Below are 18,919 nucleotides of genomic sequence, written 5' to 3'. Positions count from 1 at the left end.
CAGTAATGGAAAAAAACAAAAGTGGCATTTCAAGGCCCGGTGATCACAGCAAAAGAAGCGATATAAATAAACAGCTAGGCCACATCATTCAGGTATACATAAGCACAAGTTACTCACGTCAAGTTTCATTCACATTTCAGAGCAAGTTTCATCTAAGCGTCTTGAAAGATGGTTTTCAGGCTCTTCACTGTCAAACATCTTAGCGATATGTTGCTGTTATGAATAACATTCATGTATTGTGGCAGAATAAAAGGCAATGATTGCATGCGCCGTATTTTGTGCGACCAGGAACATGCGAGTGGTGCCATAGATGGTAGAATAGCAAGATAGTTTTAGAAGCAAGAGAGTGGTTTCGTTGTTAGTAATAACCGCAGTTTTGTACATTGGTAATATTCTGAAAGGAACGAATATAAGTATTTTTATGCGGGCGTATTCCATTATAGTATGTGTGGGTATTCCATGATACGTTTGCTATTAGTCGAATTGCCTGCTTTTGTGCTATTAGTAGTTTGGATATGTTGTCTCCAAACTGTAAGACAATGAGTCAGGGATGGGAGAAAGAATGGTGATAAATGAGAATCTTTACTGAAGTTGGAAATGCGTGCCTGTGCTGACAAATAAGACAATTGACGGGTTTTATTTGTTTACGAACGTGGTTGGTTGCGTATTTGAGAGTGGTGCCATTAACCGACATAATTAGCTGCACTGGAAGAAATGGATAGCGTCCAAAAAGTAGCAGAAGAGAAGGTCTCAGTATGTTGATCAATAGGAACAGACAGAATTGGGATCGAATCCTGGCCTCGGCGGCCGCTTTTCGATGGAGGTGAAAAGCAAGGTGCCCGTGTGCTGTGCGATGTCAGTGCACGTTAAAGAACCCCAGGTGGTCGAAATTTCCGGAGTCCTCCACTACGGCGTCTCTCATAGCCTGAGTCGCTTTGGGACGTTAAACCCCACAAACCAAACCAAACCAAACCAGAATTGGCCCTGTTGGGTGTATATACGTCGTATGTACGACAGGCCCAGGATGCAAAACTTTGATCGTACTTATACGGGCAAGATTTCTGTGCCTTCAGGCATGCTATAGCGATACACGAACGGAAGGAAAAATTATGGCCAGGAATTAGTGATCTGTCAATGCCTGCCCTGGAGTACATTTGATGCTCCATATGTAGGCTCTCAATCAGAATGCAGGACGCATTAAGTTTTGGCTGGCGTATAAACGTTAGAACTCTGCCTAGCCAAACGATCACCGTGTTGTCTTCATTTCTGCCGTGCGAGCGATGACTTTCGTTTGTAATCTCTGGCTTGCGGGCTGTTCCAGTTCCGAAGTCTCCTAGAAGTTCGAGTCCTGCCATGCTGGGCGACCGATGGCTGATTACGTGGGCCCTGCTGGCTGCCGCTATGTGGCCTCGAGATGGGGCCATCGAAGTACCCAACGCCGAAGACGAGCCTATTCTGGACGAGCTCGAAGACCTTCGCACCCGCTACAGCGCGGTCGAAATCTCCAGGGACGCTGAGTACGTTGTCGGCTGAGGCAGAGTCGAGACCCTCGGCACTGGGGATCTAGCAAAGTCTCACTCTCTACCATACAGCGCTTTCTCCTCACTGCATGCGCAGCAATGCACACGCACTCAGCAAGCACGTAGCAGTGCACAGCAGACCTATTTCATAATTTATTAATTTGCCTTTGCCACAATACGTGCCGCTTCAAACATAGTGTCACTGACCACAGAAAAGGCATAAAGTTCTAAAATACATAGTTCTGCTCCACATGTACATGCAGTGCTGCTAGAGAAACTACGTGACACGTTCTGCGAAGTATCACACAGTTTCGGCCAAATTTTGCTTTCAAAACTTTCGGTTCCACCTTTAGCGGAGAATACAGCATGGAGATGAAGCAGACTTAGCATTTATGAAAGGAATCCGCACGTAAACGGAGCACCCAGCGCAATGAAAAAAAGAAAAAAAAAAGGGGGGGGGGGGGGGGAAGCGGCGGTGGGATGCATGCGCATCGAGGCACACTAGAAAAAAAAAATAATATCAAGGGGCTTTGCAAAACATTTGTGGATCAACGCCACCTAGCCGAGCCGGCCGAAAGCATCCTCCCTCGTATCCCTCAGTTAGGGCGACCCTCCCATTGCTCAGCTTGCCTTGCATTCGGCCGGCGTCAACGTAGCGCTAAGGATGATTTGATGGGGATGGTGGCGGTAGTTTTGGTATGTTGTAGGAAGCGGGCATTGTTGAATGAGAGGATTGCGGCTATAGTTAAAGCGCAGATCACGGGTGTAGCGCTACATTTAAACCGCTTCATGTGAAACAGTTGTAGACGCAGTATGCATTGTATGCATTGGGTCGAGTGTTGCACCTGTATTAAGTGACATCTTCTTAATGTGCGTGGACAGACACCTGAAGGATAACTTGGAGGGCCTACATCATTCCACCTTCAGGTATGTGGATGACTTTTTAGTATTCACAGAACGTGAAGGATTCAATCAACGAATGAGGGACATTATGGATGTGTTTACTGAGTGTGGATCCGGGCTAGAATTTACTGTTGAAGAACCAGTTGACGATCGGTTACATTATTTAGATTTATAGATTCAATTCGGTGAGGGTCATGTTTTTTGGAAATACAACCCGAGATCTGTGAAGCCCTTGCTAAGCTCCAATTCGGGGAATTCCAAATTTGTGAAGGATGGGATGATCAACACATGCTTATTAAATGCGAAGAAATCTTGCTACCACGGCATGGGCAAGAGTTTTGAAAGAAAAGTGACAAGAATTGCAAAGGCCGGTTATCGGGAGTCGGTTATTAATGAGGCCAGTTGCCGGGTGCTGAAGAGTCTTAAAAGAACGCGCAGACTGAAATTCCTGCCCAGCATGGGTGAGAAGAAAAGGAAGGTTGCGGTGGTACCGTATGTGCACAGAATTTCACATGGCCTCAAAAATGTAGACAAGAGGTATGGTGTTGACGTCGCATTGACCACCCCGTTCAAGATGAAGAGGATATGCCCGGCTATTCAAAGGGAAATAGAATCGAAGAAGCAAGAATGTGGGGTGAAACATAGAAACCCATATGTTGGATGCAAGACAGGTGTTGTGTACAGGCTTCCACTCTCTTGTGGAGCCTGTAGCCTGTTAGATAGGGCAAACAGGACGATGTATTAACAAGAGACTACAGGAACACCGGAACAACTTGGAAAGTGGCAAGGACAAAGCGTTTCTGGTATCACATTGCCATTCATGTGAAACAACGAAGAAGGGAAAGAAGAAGTGCACTCCCATGTTTTACCAGGCTAGGATTTTGTATCGCCGCAAAGAAAAGATGACGAGAGAGATAGTGGAATCATATTTTAATTCAACGGACAATAAGTGTGTCAGCAAGACTTCTCTTGCTTTTTCAAGCAAAGAGGTGTCTTTTCTGAGCGACCTTTTTGTGCAGCAGGTGAACCCAGGGTTTGTATCACGTGATTGTTTCGTTTTCGTCATGTTTGTTTTTATGTGGGACTTGGAGCAAAGGGTTAGGCATAGTTGTGAGTCAGCGCTTGTACTGTGGCTTTCTTTTATCTTGTCCTTTGTCTTCGTGCTCGCGCTGTTTAAATTATAGTGAATATGTACCAACTCGCCCAACAGAGTATCTTGGTATTCCCCCATTTGATCTCGTACTCAGAGGCGCGAACCACTTTTATTTTTATGAAGAGCGAAATTCTGATATATGGTCGTCTATTCCTTCCTCGTAATGAAGTCTCTGAAAACTTCTTTTCGACTTAGGCACATCAAGAAAGACCTGTCACGTGTCTTGGATCTGGCACAGCATGGTGACCTGGACACCGAAGAAACAACATTCTTATTCATGAGGTGTGTAATTCACTTGCAATCTTTACATGCAGAGTAGGCGATTATAATATATTTGTTGATCGGCTGTTAATCTGAGGTGCTAATGAAGGCACAAGCCATTTAAGGGGGATGTGCATGTCGCTTTAAAGCTGACTCGGGGTATGAGAGAGGGCTTTTCATGTGGAGTTTTTTTTTTTTTTTTTTTTTTTTTTTTGGCACGTACCACGTGTTTACTTGTGGGATACCTGGGATCATTCTTGACTGATCGATTCTGGTCAGGATCCAAAGTTTTAGGCAATTGCATTTTTCCAGATTCAGTTAAGACGCTTGCTTATTATAAGCAATTATGCGTTATCGGAGAATGCGGCTTTTGAATTTCCCTCACTTGTCACAGCCCCATCGATCAATTGAGTCAGTGGCGCCATCTGTTTCCAGAATGCACGACTACGATGACAACAACAATCTCGATGGTCTGGAGTTAATGCAGGCATTCGACCACTTACTCGAACACAACAACGAGACGTCCACTGAAAAGAAGTTAGTAGGTAAGCGGCAAGAGTTGTGCCCATTGGTACAATTGGTACAGCTTCATGAGTGTATACAGATTTGTTACGCATCAGGTAGGCTGGAAGGTCTGCACTGTACATAATGTTGCGAAACTGCTTCCTACGATAGAAAGCCCGACTTCCTGAACCAGCTAAGTTTCACAGCTCCGCCCAAATAGGTATCCCCGGTGCCCATTGCACGAAGTATCGGCGCTGCGGTCGAGTCTTGCGTCTAGTATTAACTGTATTAGTCTGGCTCCTTCGCCGCCGCTCGCTAGCCGCAGCCGCATCCGCAGCTGCTTGGGTGGTCTGGGCCAACGTACTAGAACAAACTGCTCCTCGGATTCATTTCTGTTTATTACACAATGTCGCATGAAGCTCGTTCAGGCGAAAAGGCGTTGCCGTAACTCAGAATGTTCAGAATTGAGAAAAACGTATCCCAAAGTACGCACGTCATTTCGTAATAAAATGTTGACGCAGCCGTTCTTTGCGCAGCGTTCAGGCTGGTGTCAACAATTACGCTTCCCATTTAGCATCAACCTGCTAGCCAAGATTGAGTCTATAATTGTGACAAGGATTCGAAGCGCCGACATGAGTACCTTCAATTCTATGAAGTTCACAAGTGACGTGGTGTGTTCGCCGAGAGGAGCGTCTCTGCCCTAAAACAAGCTCTGCAGACGCCCGACTACTGTCCGGAATTCCCGGGTTCGAACCCGACCTCGGCGGCTGCGTTTCGATGGAGGCGAAACGAAGAGCCGTCCGTGTGCTGTGCGTTGTCAGCGCACGTTAAAGATCCCCAGGTGGTCGAAATTATTCCATAGCCCTCCACTACGGCTCCTCTTTCTCTCTTTCCACTTTCACTACCACCTTCCTCCCTTCCTTTACGGCGTGGTTCAGGTGTCCACAGAAACAAGTGTGACAGATACTGCGCCTTTCCCTCCCTGTGAACCAACCAAAACCAACCAACCAACATGAAAGATTAATGACTTACTGCAGAGTGAAAAATTTCTGATCTGCATTTATAATAAGTATTATAGCACTCTCGTCAGCATTTATAAGAACTTTTAAAGCCCTCTCGTCAGGTACGTGTCGTTCATGTAGCGAGGTTCTTTATTTAATTTCTGGCAGATACTTCAGCCGAAAAAGGCATCAGATCTAAGAGAAAGCTCCCATATAATCCCTGCTGTCGAAACTGCCCCGTGTGTTTCGACAGCAGGGCCGGAAGAGAAGTTGCAAGATCATAAGAAAATATCAGTGTACGTAGCGCAAACCGGACAGCTGCGCTGCACAAAAGAATTTCAATCAAGACCATTCGGTGTCCGTCGCAATACCAGCAACTCGGCAGAAATTTCAGTATTTTCGCAATTAAGAGACAGACGAGGGATGCGGACTATTTTGCACTGGTCGTCGAGTTCGAGTAAATTTGCTTGTTGAGAGGACATGTCACTGATGAGCAATTATGTATAATGAACCTATACGGCAGAGATAATATGAGTTGCGCATAAAGTTCTCAGATCATGTGAAGAGTGTTGCTGGCGTAGCTCTTCTGAATCAGATCAATGAAACGAAATGGTGTACTGGGGTTACAACTCAGAACTTATTAGAAGGGAGGCGACATCATATAAGAACTGCTCTGTGTTATAACGTCGCGACAAGTCCGCCCTTTAAAGCTGCGCAGAGAAATTCCACAAGCAGGGTGATCGCAAAAATGAAAATTTCAAAATAACCGAACACGCTGCTAAACTGAGCTGCGAGCTGTGGCAGCTGGCAAGAAAAGGAAACAGAAATATCGCCTTTAATCGATAAGCTGCTAACAAGGTCAGAAGAGGATCGAGATCGGCATCTATAGCGCCTTCCATACTTACAACGGCTGACACGCCCAGAGCTTGCCTGGAGTGAGATATGATGCCGAATATGTGGCCTCTTAACTGCATGCTTGTAAGCTTGTCAAGTACAAAAGCGTATAAACTCTGAACGAGCTCAATATATATATTCTGCCAACCAAGCACATGAATTCAAATATTGAAGCGCATTCCCTGCAAATATGGCTCTTGCTGTTGGAGTACACAGTCATCATCATCAGCCTGACTATACCCACTGCTGGACGAAGGCTTCTCCCATACACAATCACATGCAACAAAATATGACGAGGGGAAATTAGGCACGCAGCGCTCATTTCCCACTAAACACAATAAAGGATTATGCTGCATGGTCAAATATTTTCAGTCTCGTTGATGAAACCAAGTTATGGTTGTTTGCTGCATGTGATTTGCATAATACACTAGAGTAGTGAAGAATGAAGTATGCAATGAAGTATGTTGCAATGAAGTATGTTAATTTTAGAGTGTCCAGTCTCCTGTTTTTGCAGTTTGCAGATGTGTGTGTTTTTTTTTTTTTTTTTTTTTTTGTTCTTTTTAATGTTCTTTTTTGTAATTTTGTATAAGCTGCTTTTGCCCGCGCAATAATCTGTATTGCAAGTCATTTCCTTATGTTTTCTTGTCACTCACATTCTTGTTTACCTTGATTTGTAGTGCCGACTGTACTTACTCACTCCTGCTTGGACTGCCAAGAGGCAGTTGGCAGTATCAAATAAATAAATAAATAAATAAATAAATAAATACTGACTTTTTGCTCTTTTTTTTTCTTTCTGTGTTGATAAATACTCTATGTTCATGTAATTAACTCTCTTTCTGGTGCTGCATAGATACTTTCAAAATCGTGTTGTAAAGCTGCGGTCCAGGGCTAGTGTGAAAGTATATTAATTTCCCTTGTAATCAGTAAAATTAGCTCATTGCTTCTTTTAATGAGTGTGTAAGGGAGGAAGGGGTTGTCTTTCAAGGGCGCGACTAGGACGAAAATCACAACTTTCTGTGACTACTGGCAATAATTTTTTAATAAACTCATATGCTTGTTCAGTCATTTCCTTTCGCAGTGCGCACGCCTATTATCACGGACTCCTCTTTCAGTATATTGTAATCGATATTGTAAATAATCGATCAGGGCTCGTAACTCTGGATCAGCACGCTGCTGATGAGGCATATCTGAAGCATCAACAGCTTCGAGAAAACTGCCAGAGTCACCCGTGTGTGGTGAAGCGAGCTCGACGGGCGCACGGTAGAGCGCGTCAGAATCTTCATGCTTATGTCCGGACTTATAGACTATTGTGAGGTCGAACTCCTGTAGGCGAAGGCTCCATCGCGCCAGGCGGCCGCATGGGTCACGCAGGTTGGCCAGCCAACACAAGGAATGGTGGTCAGTGACCACTTTAAATGGGCGACCATAAAGGTAGGGGCGAAATTTTGCAGCAGTCCAAATAATGGCGAGACATTCCTTCTCAGTAGTCGAATAGTTCATCTCGGCGCAGGATAAAGTACGGCTGGCATAGGCGACGACTCGTTCCACACTCTCTTGACGTTGCACGAGAACCGCCCCAAGGCCAATGTTACTGGCGTCGGTGTGGATTTCTGTCTCACCGTGCTCATCGAAATGGGCTAGAACAGGCGGAGATTGGAGACGGAGACGCAGCTCGGCAAAAGCAGCTTCTTGCTCATGACTCCAAACAAACCCCGGGTGAGCCGAGTCAGCGGTTCAGCAAGATCAGCGAAGTTATCGATAAAACGCCGGTAATAACTGCACAAGCCGAGAAATCTGCGAACAGCTTTCTTGTCACGTGGAAGCGGAAATTCCGCAACAGCAGTAAGCTTGTCAGGGTCGGGCTTCGCGCCGGCAGCGCTTACGACATGACCAAGGAATTTAAGCTCTCGGTAGCCAAAGTGACATTTCTGTGGCTTAAGTGTCAAGTTAGCGGATCGAAGGGCTTCGAGTACTCACCGCAGGCGCTTAAGGTGTTGTGCAAACGATTCTGCGAAGACTACCACGTCATCTAGGTAGACTAGGCAACACTGCCATTTAACCCCGGCGAGGACAGTGTCCATCATCCGCTGAAATGTGGCCGGCGGGGAACAAAGTCCGAAAGGTAGAACTTTAAATTCGTAAAGGCCGTCGGGTGTGACAAAGGCCGTCTTCTCACGATCTCGCTCATCTACCTCAATCTGCCAGTAGCCACTTTTTAGGTCGATTGACGAAAAGTACTTCGCACGCCGAAGGCGGTCGAGAGAGTCGTCAATCCGCGGCAAGGGGTAACTATCTTTCTTGGTTACGGCGTTCAGCTTGCGGTAATCGACGCAAAAACGTAACGTGCCGTCTCTCTTTTTAACTAGAACGACCGGGGAGGACCATGGGCTATTTGAATGCTGGATAACATCATCTTCGAGCATTTGTTTAACGTGTGACTTAATAACTTCGCGCTCGGTCGAAGAGACGCGGTAGGAGTGCTGGTGGACTGGGCGCACATCATCGAACGTCACGATCTGGTGCTTGGCAATGGAAGTCTGGTGCACTTTTGACGATGATGCAAAACACTCTCTGAATTCGAGTAACAATGAAAACAGCTGTTCACGCTGGCTCACCGATAGCACTGAGCTAATATCGAGGTTGTCGAGGGATGTGGGCGGTGGCACGGTTTCTGTGGTCAAGCACTCGGAGACTTCAGATATGCGTTCTGCGAAAGCTACGGAAGTGTTCCGAAAAAGGTGTCGATACTCGTGCGAAAAATTGGTAACGAGTACCTTGGACTGACCACAGTTAAGATGGATCAAACTGCGAGCCACGCAGACTCCCTGCGCCAACAGTAACGAGACGTTGGTTTAGGCTATTGCGTCACCATCGTGAAGTGCATTGCATTTGACATTAACGAAGGTGCGTGCCGGTTCGGGGTGGCAGCGTGACACTGTCCGCATAAACTGGAAGCACATTGAGTGGTCGCTGTGTACTGCTGACGGCCACTGCTTTCTCAGTAGAAAGCGAGACGTTAAAATCCCGGAGGTCAATAATTGCGCCATATTCACGAAGAAACTCTACGCCCAGAATTAGGTCACATAAGCAGCTTTTCAGAAAGAGGCAGCTTACCACAAATGTCGACTCTTGAATTTTAATCCTGACCGTGCACATGCCTAGAGGAGTAACCAGATGACCACCCGCACTGCGAACGTGTGTGCCAGTCCACAGAGTCAAAACCTTCTTGAGAATTGCGGCTAACTGGGTGCTCAAAATAGAAGAATCAGCGCCAGTATCCAACAAAGCTCGAACAGTGCGACCATCCAGTATTACTTGTATGTCCAACGAAAGCTGCTCGAGAATATCAGGCTTCTGAGTGTTTGAGTGCTCTGCGTTTGTGTACGCGGTATGCTTCACCCGCAATTCGTCGTTGTTGCAGGCGCGTTGTTGCGGCGTCCGTTCCACCGGCATTTCGTCGTCGTTGCGGGTGCGTTGTCGCGTCATATGTTCCACCAGCAATTCGTCGTTGTTGCGGGTGCGTTGTTGCGTCGTCTGTTTCACCGGCAATTCGTCGTTGTTGCGGGTGCGTTGGTGCGTCGTCGGTTCCACCGGCAATTCGTCGTCGTTGCGGGTGCGTCGTGGTGGCGTCGAGGTAGCGTTATAATCGGCAACTGCGGACTTTTCCAATGTCGATGCGTAGTCTTTCCGTGTCCGCGTCGATGGGGGGTCTCCCGCGCAGCGATGTCCAGCGAGCCTACCCCGAAGGTCGCTGGTTTCAGTTTTTCCGCTGGGGGCTGGGCGATCGGCCCTGCGCTGCCCATGAGGACCTCGCAGCAGATGGCGAAGGGCGAGCCTTGGGCGACGGTGATCGAGATTGCCGCAGACGAGACGGAACACCACGGCGCTGGTCATTGACGAAATCTTCAACGGCTCGGGGCCGTTCGCCGTAGCGAGGCCGCGGAGAATCGGCGGAAAAAACCTTCAAGGCCCAGTCGACGGTAGGGACAGCGCCGATAGACATGACCCGGTTCGCCACAGTGAGAGCATAAAGGCCGTCGGTCGGGGGTACCCCACTCGTCTGCTTTCCGTTAGACCGTCGGGAATCCGTTACGTACTGGATCACGGGGGCTGGTGTTGTCGGTACAGCTACGTTAGCAGGAATGAGGGTCGGCGACTGGGGTGGAGAGTATTGTAGCGGCGTATGTGGGGCGGTGACACTCAGGTGGCGTAAGAGGAGGAGCAGGGTGAGGTTCACCGCTTGGAAACGGAGGCCGGAGCGCTTGCTGCACTTGGTCGCGGACAACGCTCGCAATGGAAGTAGAAGCTGGTTGATGTGCGCCATACAGCAGTCTGAGTTCGTCGCGCACAATCGAACGTACGAGCTCCCGTAGCGCCGATGCGTCCATGCCATGCGATGGTAACTCGGCAGAGACGGAGGTAGCGTGGACGGTACGATTCTGTGCCGAAGCTCGCTGCTGAAGCACTTTTTCTGTCGTGGATGTTTCCACAAGGAATTCTGCTACAGTTTTCCGCGGGCTGCGCACCAGGCCAGCAAAAAGCTGCTCTTTGACGCCAAGCATGAGGTAGCGCAGCTTTTTGTCCTCGGACATTGTAGGGTCTGTCCGCTTAAAGAGGCGTGTCATGTCTTCAGTATATGCCGCGATGGTTTCGTTAGGCTTTTGAACCCGAGATTGGAGAGCGTGTTCGGCCCGTTCGCGGCGATCTGAGCTACAGTAAGTAGCCGCAAGATGACGCTTGAACTCACTCTAGGAAGACAGCTGCTCTTTATGGTTCTCGAACCATGTCCGAGCGCCATCTTCAAGGCTGAAGTAGACGTTGCGAAGCCGTGCGGCGTCATCCCAGAGGTTGAATGTAGCTACCCTTTCGTAGTGCTGCAACCAGTCGTCGACGTCTTCATAGGTGTCCCCGTGAAAGGTCTTTGGGAAGCGGGGGTTCTGAAACGTCACGTAATTAGGGGCCACTCCAGGCATTGCGACGACGTCGTGGCTGCCGGTAGTCATGGCCGATGGGGAAAACTCAGGTGGTAGGCCTCGTTGCCCGCGGCTGGTGCGGTGAACAGGCGTTTCCTCGAATATATGACCAGCACTCCTGCTTAGCGGAGGGGTACGGGACATCAGACCTTACCTCCACCAGATTTGTCACGATGTTGGCCACTGGGGCTAGCTTAACTGAGCCGGTACAGGCGAACTTCCACGGTCCGAATTTTAGGTATCTCCTGCAATTGCGGAGACGATTCACTTCGTCTTTCGCTCCGAGCGCCCCCTGGCAATATTCATTAAATAACTCCACACATCTGACGTTTCTTAGACGACACAGCAACAAAACATTTTTGTACATTGATATACTATCGAGTGCCGATATGGCGCTATATTCTACGCCAGACCTAAAAAGTAGGACACCATAGAGCTCCTGATTAGACGACGACGCCGGGAATTTACTAGCATTCTATGCTCACTATACCTTTTCACGCGAGTAGCCAGACTTCATGCACAGTATGAACAGGCTGCCGAGGTTATCAGCCTTCTGCATGCAATGCAGACAATCTGTACAGCGCAGCAGTAAACGCGACATCCACTGCATTACCTTCTAAGGTTAGAGTGCTCCTATGCACTGAAAATTTGACTTGTTTGCATGACAGCAACTATGCCCTGGAGAAGTGCTAGAAAACACAAGGCAGTGAGCAAAGTAAGAAAATGTACTGATGAGCAGTTCTTCGGCGCTTTCACACTTGTTTCACGGCACCAACAAGTGAAGTTCTCATCACGCAAACTCGTTCACCAAGGTAATGTGCGGCTTTGAAGTCAGAGCTGTCGTCACATAGCTATAATTTTCCTCCAGCCACGTAGAGTGCAACGGAGCACGCAAAAGCTACGTGTGTGCCGGCCACTCTACGTTTCCGCGCCGCGTGTAGTAGCAGACGAAGAGTAGGGAGCCTACAGGTTTCACCGCGGCGTCTGGCTTATGGTGGTGACATCTCCTGCCAGGGTTGCTGATTTTGGCCAAAAACGTTCGTCAAGCTTAGTGGGCCGCTATTTTGGTTTCCAGTTTAGGAGTGGCACGCTTTGTATATGTAGAACTAGGAACTGATAATGAACATTACGTGGATTTTTGTGGGGATCACAGCTTGGTAATTAAACCAAAAAGACATTCCTGAGTAGAAAATATCGATAGCCGATGCACTGTTTCAATGTGTATCATTACTTGGTTGATGAGCATTGTGTACCTAATGTACAGATAAAGTGTCCACGGCCACTGTGTAGTTGTGTTTTATTCTAACGACAATACTTCAACTGCTATATAAATTGAAAGCTTATGTCCAGTACAATAGCAATAAAATTATTGTAGGCACAATAGTTAATTAGTTAATTGGGATAAAAATGAACTTTACGCTGCAATATCAAGTAATATATCGTTGGATACCTTGCTTCGACTATAATTGCGCTTGACTATTTGCAATTGTTAATTTTTTGCCATTCGTTAATTAACTGTGATTAAATATGGAAATATGGATGATGATTATGATGATGATGATGATGATTAAAAGTAACTTCAGACTATAGCATCAGGTCATATATCATGGATAGCCTATACAGAGCACGTTTGCGCTACACTTATTGCCGTCTGAGTTAAGAACTATTAACTAGATAAAGGTGATTAAAATTTGAACTTTGGTTTAGTTAATGGTAGTTAATCACCGTTAATTAGATAATTGTGATTAACACTTGGAAGTTAGGCTACGTCAAGTCATATATCACAGGATAGCTTATATCCATCACGATTGCAATACACTAATTGCCGGTCCTTGTTAATCAACGTTATTCAATGAAATGTTATTAAATATTTAACTTCAGATTACAGCATCATATATCATTGGGTAGCTTATGCAGAGCATGATTGCACTGCACTAGTTGGCTGTTTAGTTAAGAACTGTTAACTAGTTAATGGCGACTTTTAGTTAATATTTTCAATGAGCGTTAATTAGATAATTGAGATTAACACTTGCAATTTAGGCTATGTCAAGTCATATATCACAGGATAGCTTAAATCCATCACAATTGCAATACACTAATTACCGGTCTTTGTTAATTACCATTAATCAGATAATTATGAATGCCAATTGAACTTAAGACTACAATTTGAAGTCATATCACAGGATAGCTCATATGTAGCACGATCGCAATGCACTAATTGCTGGTATTTGTTATTTGTCATCAATTAACTTTGAATAAATATTGAACTTCAGGCTATAGCATGAAGTTATGTATCATTGGACAGCTTATAGCGAGTATGTTTGCAGTATACTAATTACCGGCTTTAATTAGGAACTGTTAACTAGTTGTTATTAAAGCTTGAACTTTAAGTTATGTCAAGTCATATATCATGTGGTATATTCCAGTACACTCATTTCGGTACTTAGTTAATAGCCGTTAATTAATTAATTGTGAATAACTTGTACTTTTGGCTACACCAAATAATATCGCGGGTTATCTTATACCAAGTTTGAATGCAGTATGCTCATATTGGCGGCCTTTGTCTATAACAGCCAAAAAAGTGAATTGAAACTATAATAACATTCGTTGAGTGCAGTTTTCGTTTTTATCTTTTCTACATCGATACTTAGCATCAGCAAACATTGGCTCTCCATTCTGAGCAATTTCAAATTTTCAAATTTCAATTATTTTCAAATTATTTCAATTAATTGATCAGTTATACACTATAAATTTGTTAATCAGTATCAACAAGCATCCGATTTTCATTCTGTGCGTTTTGACACCTTTTAAACCGCAGTAACTAATTTTCATTTTGAGAATATTTCAATCATTATTGAAAATTAATAATTTCGTTAAATATATATAATTATTTTTCTTATATTAGCCTCACCAAGCATTGGCTTTTCTTTCGGAGCACTTCCACACCTTTGACACCCTTTTCTAAATTTTAATTTTTCCTGTTAGTTCAATTACTTAATTGTTCGGTTACAAAGTCTAGACTTTCTTAATTAGCCCCATCAAGCATTGGGTTTTCATTATGAGCATTTTCACACCTTTGAAACCCCTTTTCGGTGTCTCATTTTTGTTAATTCAATTATTTAGTTGATTAATTGCGTGCTCTAAATTTTCTTATTTAGCGTTATCAAGCATTGGCTTTACATTCTCAGCATTTTGCACCTTTGAAGCCCCCTTTTCCCATTTTTCATTCCCTTTGAATTATTGCAATTGAGTAATTGATCAATTTCGCACCCTAAATATTCATAATTGACTTCAAGCATTGGCTTTACATTATGAGCATTTTGACACCTTTGAACCCCATTTTTCTTTTTGTCTGAAATCATTAATTAATTGCAATTTATTAAATCGTCATCGCCTATAATACATCAATCAATCATCAATCACTAGAACCACAAATTACCATGATACGACTTTTTACGCGGCCCCCGATTATTTTCAGCACATGTTTCAGACTACAACTACTACTACTATTTCACTATGCCGACGGCTTTTCTACCGAATGAGCTGTATAAAATGCATCACCTAGTATTTACCGCAGTGCGCAAATATTTCAAGCAGATAGCAGCGAAGAAAAAATCAGACCGCCGCATTCTACAAGCGCCAACCCTCTCCTTCATGCGGAGCGCACGGCCGCGCCGGTTCAGTGTGGGACCAAAATGGCGCCGCTAGCTCATCTGGCAACACTGGTCTTTAGCGGGCGGCGGCAGGTGCCCCCACAAAGGATGGCAGCACCCGAAGCCGGGCGCCGCGGCGAAACATGTAGGCTCCCTAGGCAAGAGTAAAACCCTCAATAAACTAAAAGTAGCGCCATCTCCTCTCTCCTCCTGCAGTAATGTTTTTATATCAACGTACCATTATTTCTACTTGCGAACGCCCTGCACTAAGATGCGCGCATGCAACTACTTTTTGCTGCCCCCCAAAACGGCTTGGTGCGAGCGCACTTTCGGAATAACACTCGAAAGTGTCCTCTTGGAGGCTCAGGGTACCAGCAGCTCCCCCCCCCCCCCTTTTCCCCCTGGCACAGTTGCAAACTGACGTTCCTCGAAAAAGAAACATACACGCCACAAAATTTAAACCCACACAGGCCCCGCGGTAAGCCCAGAAGGCTGACAGGACGAGTAGCAACTTGCACGCAACGCAAAACGATGAAACAAGAAACATATAGTGTAGGCAAACACACGGCATACAAGAGATTTCATCGTATTTCCCCGACCGACGACCAGCTTCAATTAAGAAATGACGAGATGTTTACTCTGTTTATTTCCATTTGTGATTCCACTCAAATCCCAGTGTGTTAGGAGTGCTACATACAGTGATACAGTGGCGGGCGCTCTATAAAAGAACTGAAGCTGGAAGAAGGGACTGTGATAGTGACCGGTGACCTCCCCAAAGTACGATCGGCTCCCCACACATAGGCGAGAGATAAAGGGAAAATAAGCTGCTAAAGAGAAAGCAAGGAAAAGAAAATAAATTACGTGACTCGTGTGTAACTGAGATTAATCGGTTCCTCGCAGCACCAGCTGCATGAGCTAGCTTTTCGCGGATACGGCGACTTGCGCCGTGATAAATTTAACTTTCGCACAGAATTCCGCCGCAGAGTTAATTGTTCCAATGGCGCTCTACGACGGAGATGTTGCACGCCGCTTAAGTAGACGAGAGACTGAAATTACTGTAACAAACCGCATATTGACCTCTTCTGTTTGTTGAGACTACAAGCTGTTTTGCAGAGTTTACGCCTAGGCCATGTTTAATGATACTTTTTTTTTATCGAGCTCTGCCATACACCTGCGGTATCAAGTGTGTACGTAAACACACCTTGAATAAATAGCAGTCAATTTGCTCTCTATTTGAGGTGTTTGTGGTTTGTACACTTAACCAGCGCACAGTAGTTCAGTGCTCACGCGTTATTCCAACTTTTTGTTATACGGATATTCTCCTGTTGCCGCCCTGTATATCATAACTGCTATCATCGTACTTATCCCGCAATTCTTCCCGCTTCTCTAACTAAAACAATGCGCGTGTGCTGAACAAAAGAGCCGACATGCCTGTGCGAATGCTGCAGCAGACTGTCTTTGATTAGCGACCTCTTCAACAGCAACTGATTCTCACAACTGATTCTCACAACTATTCCTCCCTGTCGCCATCTCTGCAGCAATGGCGGACAATCTGCTGTCCGTCGATACGGACGATGACGGCTTCGTGTCTTTCCCCGAGTGGCTGTCATTCATCCGGGACGCGAAGCCAAAGGAGAGAGACCCGGCACGAGACGTCGGAGGAGCCGCGGCTTATAGAAAGACTCAACACTCTCACAAAGAACAGTGAGCCTGCCACCCGACCATGACCCGCAGCTTGTTTCATCACCGCGTATACAGCAGCCAAGCGTGTGCACTGCAAGGAACTGCGAAAAGGGACTTCTTCCTGCGGGTTGGCAGCCAAGTCCAGCCGATTTGCAAGCTCAAATTAAGGTTGCAAGGCAACGCCCTCGAACTGGACTTTCGGGTCAGCTACCGAGCATCAATATACAAACATTAAACATTCGTAAAGCCTGCAGTGAGCGCGGAACTGTAAAACTGTAGAGCTTGCCAGGGGGCACGTGTTCAACGTCTTTTTAAGATGTGCAAATTCTGGTTTTTGTTGCTGCACCAACTAGATAAAATGTACTTTGCTTACCGACGCGTGCCGTATCCGCACTATTCGGCTCTGCAGTTTGCGCTATGAGGGGAATAACTTGATAGATACCACATCTTTAGCAATAGTATCGATACAAATGTTAAAATTATACATACACAGTAGCCTCTTGAAAGGAGGCACTGACGTGGAGGAATCGGACATTTCACCAGTGACAAATGAAAAAAGCGTTGCCAGTAATGTAAAGGGGGATACAAATCGAGCACATCTGATGAAGGCACTGAGGTGGAGGAACCGGACATTCTATCAGTGACAAATGAAGAAAAAAACGCGTTAATTATCAGTAATGTAAAGGGGCCAAGCGGTTTATGCAAATCGAGCACATCTGATGAAGGCACTGATGTGGAGGAACCGGACATTCCATCAGTGACAAATGAAGAAAAAAAGCGTTAATTGTCAGTAATGTAAAGGGGCCAAGCGGTTTATGCAAATCGAGCACATCTGATGAAGGCACTGATGTGGAGGAACCGGACATTCCATCAGTGACAAATGAAGAAAAAAAGCGTTGTCAGTAATGTAAAGGGGCCAAGCGGTTTATGCAAATCGAGCACATCTGATGAAGGCACTGATGTGGAGGAACCGGACATTCCATCAGTGACAAATGAAGAAAAAAAGCGTTAATTGTCAGTAATGTAAAGGGGTAAAGCGGCTGATGCAAATCGAGCACATCGGATGAAGGCACTGATGTGGAGGAACCGGACATTCCAGCAGTGACAAATGAAGAAAAAAAAAGCGTTAATTATCAGTAATGTAAAGGGGCCAAGCGGTTTATGCAAATCGAGCACATCTGATGAAGGCACTGATGTGGAGGAACCGGACATTCCATCAGTGACAAATGAAGAAAAAAGCGTTAATTGTCAGTAATGTAAAGGGGCCAAGCGGTTTATGCAAATCGATCACATCTGATGAAGCCACTGATGTGGAGGAACCGGACATTCCATCAGTGACAAATGAAAAAAAAAAGCGTTAATTGTCAGTAATGTAAAGGGGTAAAGCGGTTGATGCAAATCGAGCACATCTGATGAAGGCACTGATGTGGAGGAACCGGACATTCCATCAGTGACAAATGAAGAAAAAAGCGTTAGTTGTCAGTAATGCTAAGGGGTAAAGCGGTTGATGCAAATCGAGCACATCTGATGAAGGCACTGATGTGGAGGCACCGCACATTCTATCAGTGACAAATGAAGAAAAAAGCGTTAATTGTCAGTAATGTAAAGGGGTAAAGCGGTTGATGCAAATCGAGCACATCTGATGAAGGCACTGATGTGGAGGAACCGGACATTCCATCAGTGACAAATGAAGAAAAAAAGCGTTAATTGTCAGTGATGTAAAGGGGTAAAGCGGTTGATGCAAATCGAGCACATCTGATGAAGGCACTGATGTGGAGGAACCGGACATTCCATCAGTGACAAATGAAGAAAAAAGCGTTAATTGTCAGTAATGTAAAGGGGTAAAGCGGTTGATGCAAATCGAGCACATCTGATGAAGGCACTGAGGTGGAGGAACCGGACATACCATCAGTGACAAATGAAGAAAAAAAGCGTTAATTGTCAGTAATGTAAAGGGGTAAAGCGGTTGATGCAAATCGAGCACATCGGATGAAGGCACTGATGTGGAGGAACCGGACATTCCAGCAGTGACAAATGAAGAAAAAAAGCGTTAATTATCAGTAATGTAAAGGGGCCAAGCGGTTTATGCAAATCGAGCACATCTGATGAAGGCACTGATGTGGAGGAACCGGACATTCCATCAGTGACAAATGAAGAAAAAAGCGTTAATTGTCAGTAATGTAAAGGGGCCAAGCGGTTTATGCAAATCGAGCACATCTGATGAAGGCACTGATGTGGAGGAACCGGACATTTCATCAGTGACAAATGAAGAAAAAAAGCGTTAATTGTCAGTGATGTAAAGGGGCCAAGCGGTTTATGCAAATCGAGCACATCTGATGAAGGCACTGATGTGGAGGAACCGGACATTCCATCA

The 18,919-nt window shown here is 45.6% G+C and overlaps 1 protein-coding gene across 1 annotated transcript; it reads left to right on the top strand.

Annotated features, from left to right (window-relative positions):
• Window positions 1-1,341: 1,341 nt before the first annotated feature.
• Window positions 1,342-16,884, top strand: LOC146207143 (longistatin-like). The gene is made up of 4 exons (XM_084587086.1): window positions 1,342-1,517; window positions 3,772-3,858; window positions 4,273-4,382; window positions 16,401-16,884. The coding sequence occupies exons 1-4, from the start codon at window positions 1,354-1,356 to the stop codon at window positions 16,568-16,570; spliced, it is 531 nt and encodes a 176-aa protein (XP_084443212.1). The 5' UTR covers window positions 1,342-1,353; the 3' UTR covers window positions 16,571-16,884.
• Window positions 16,885-18,919: the final 2,035 nt, after the last annotated feature.

Source organism: Amblyomma maculatum, chromosome 1 (assembly GCF_055883805.1).
Source record: "Amblyomma maculatum isolate TAMU_Amacu chromosome 1, ASM5588380v1, whole genome shotgun sequence".
Lineage (NCBI taxonomy): Eukaryota > Metazoa > Arthropoda > Arachnida > Ixodida > Ixodidae > Amblyomma > Amblyomma maculatum.
This window is presented reverse-complemented; position numbering and strand designations above follow the sequence as displayed.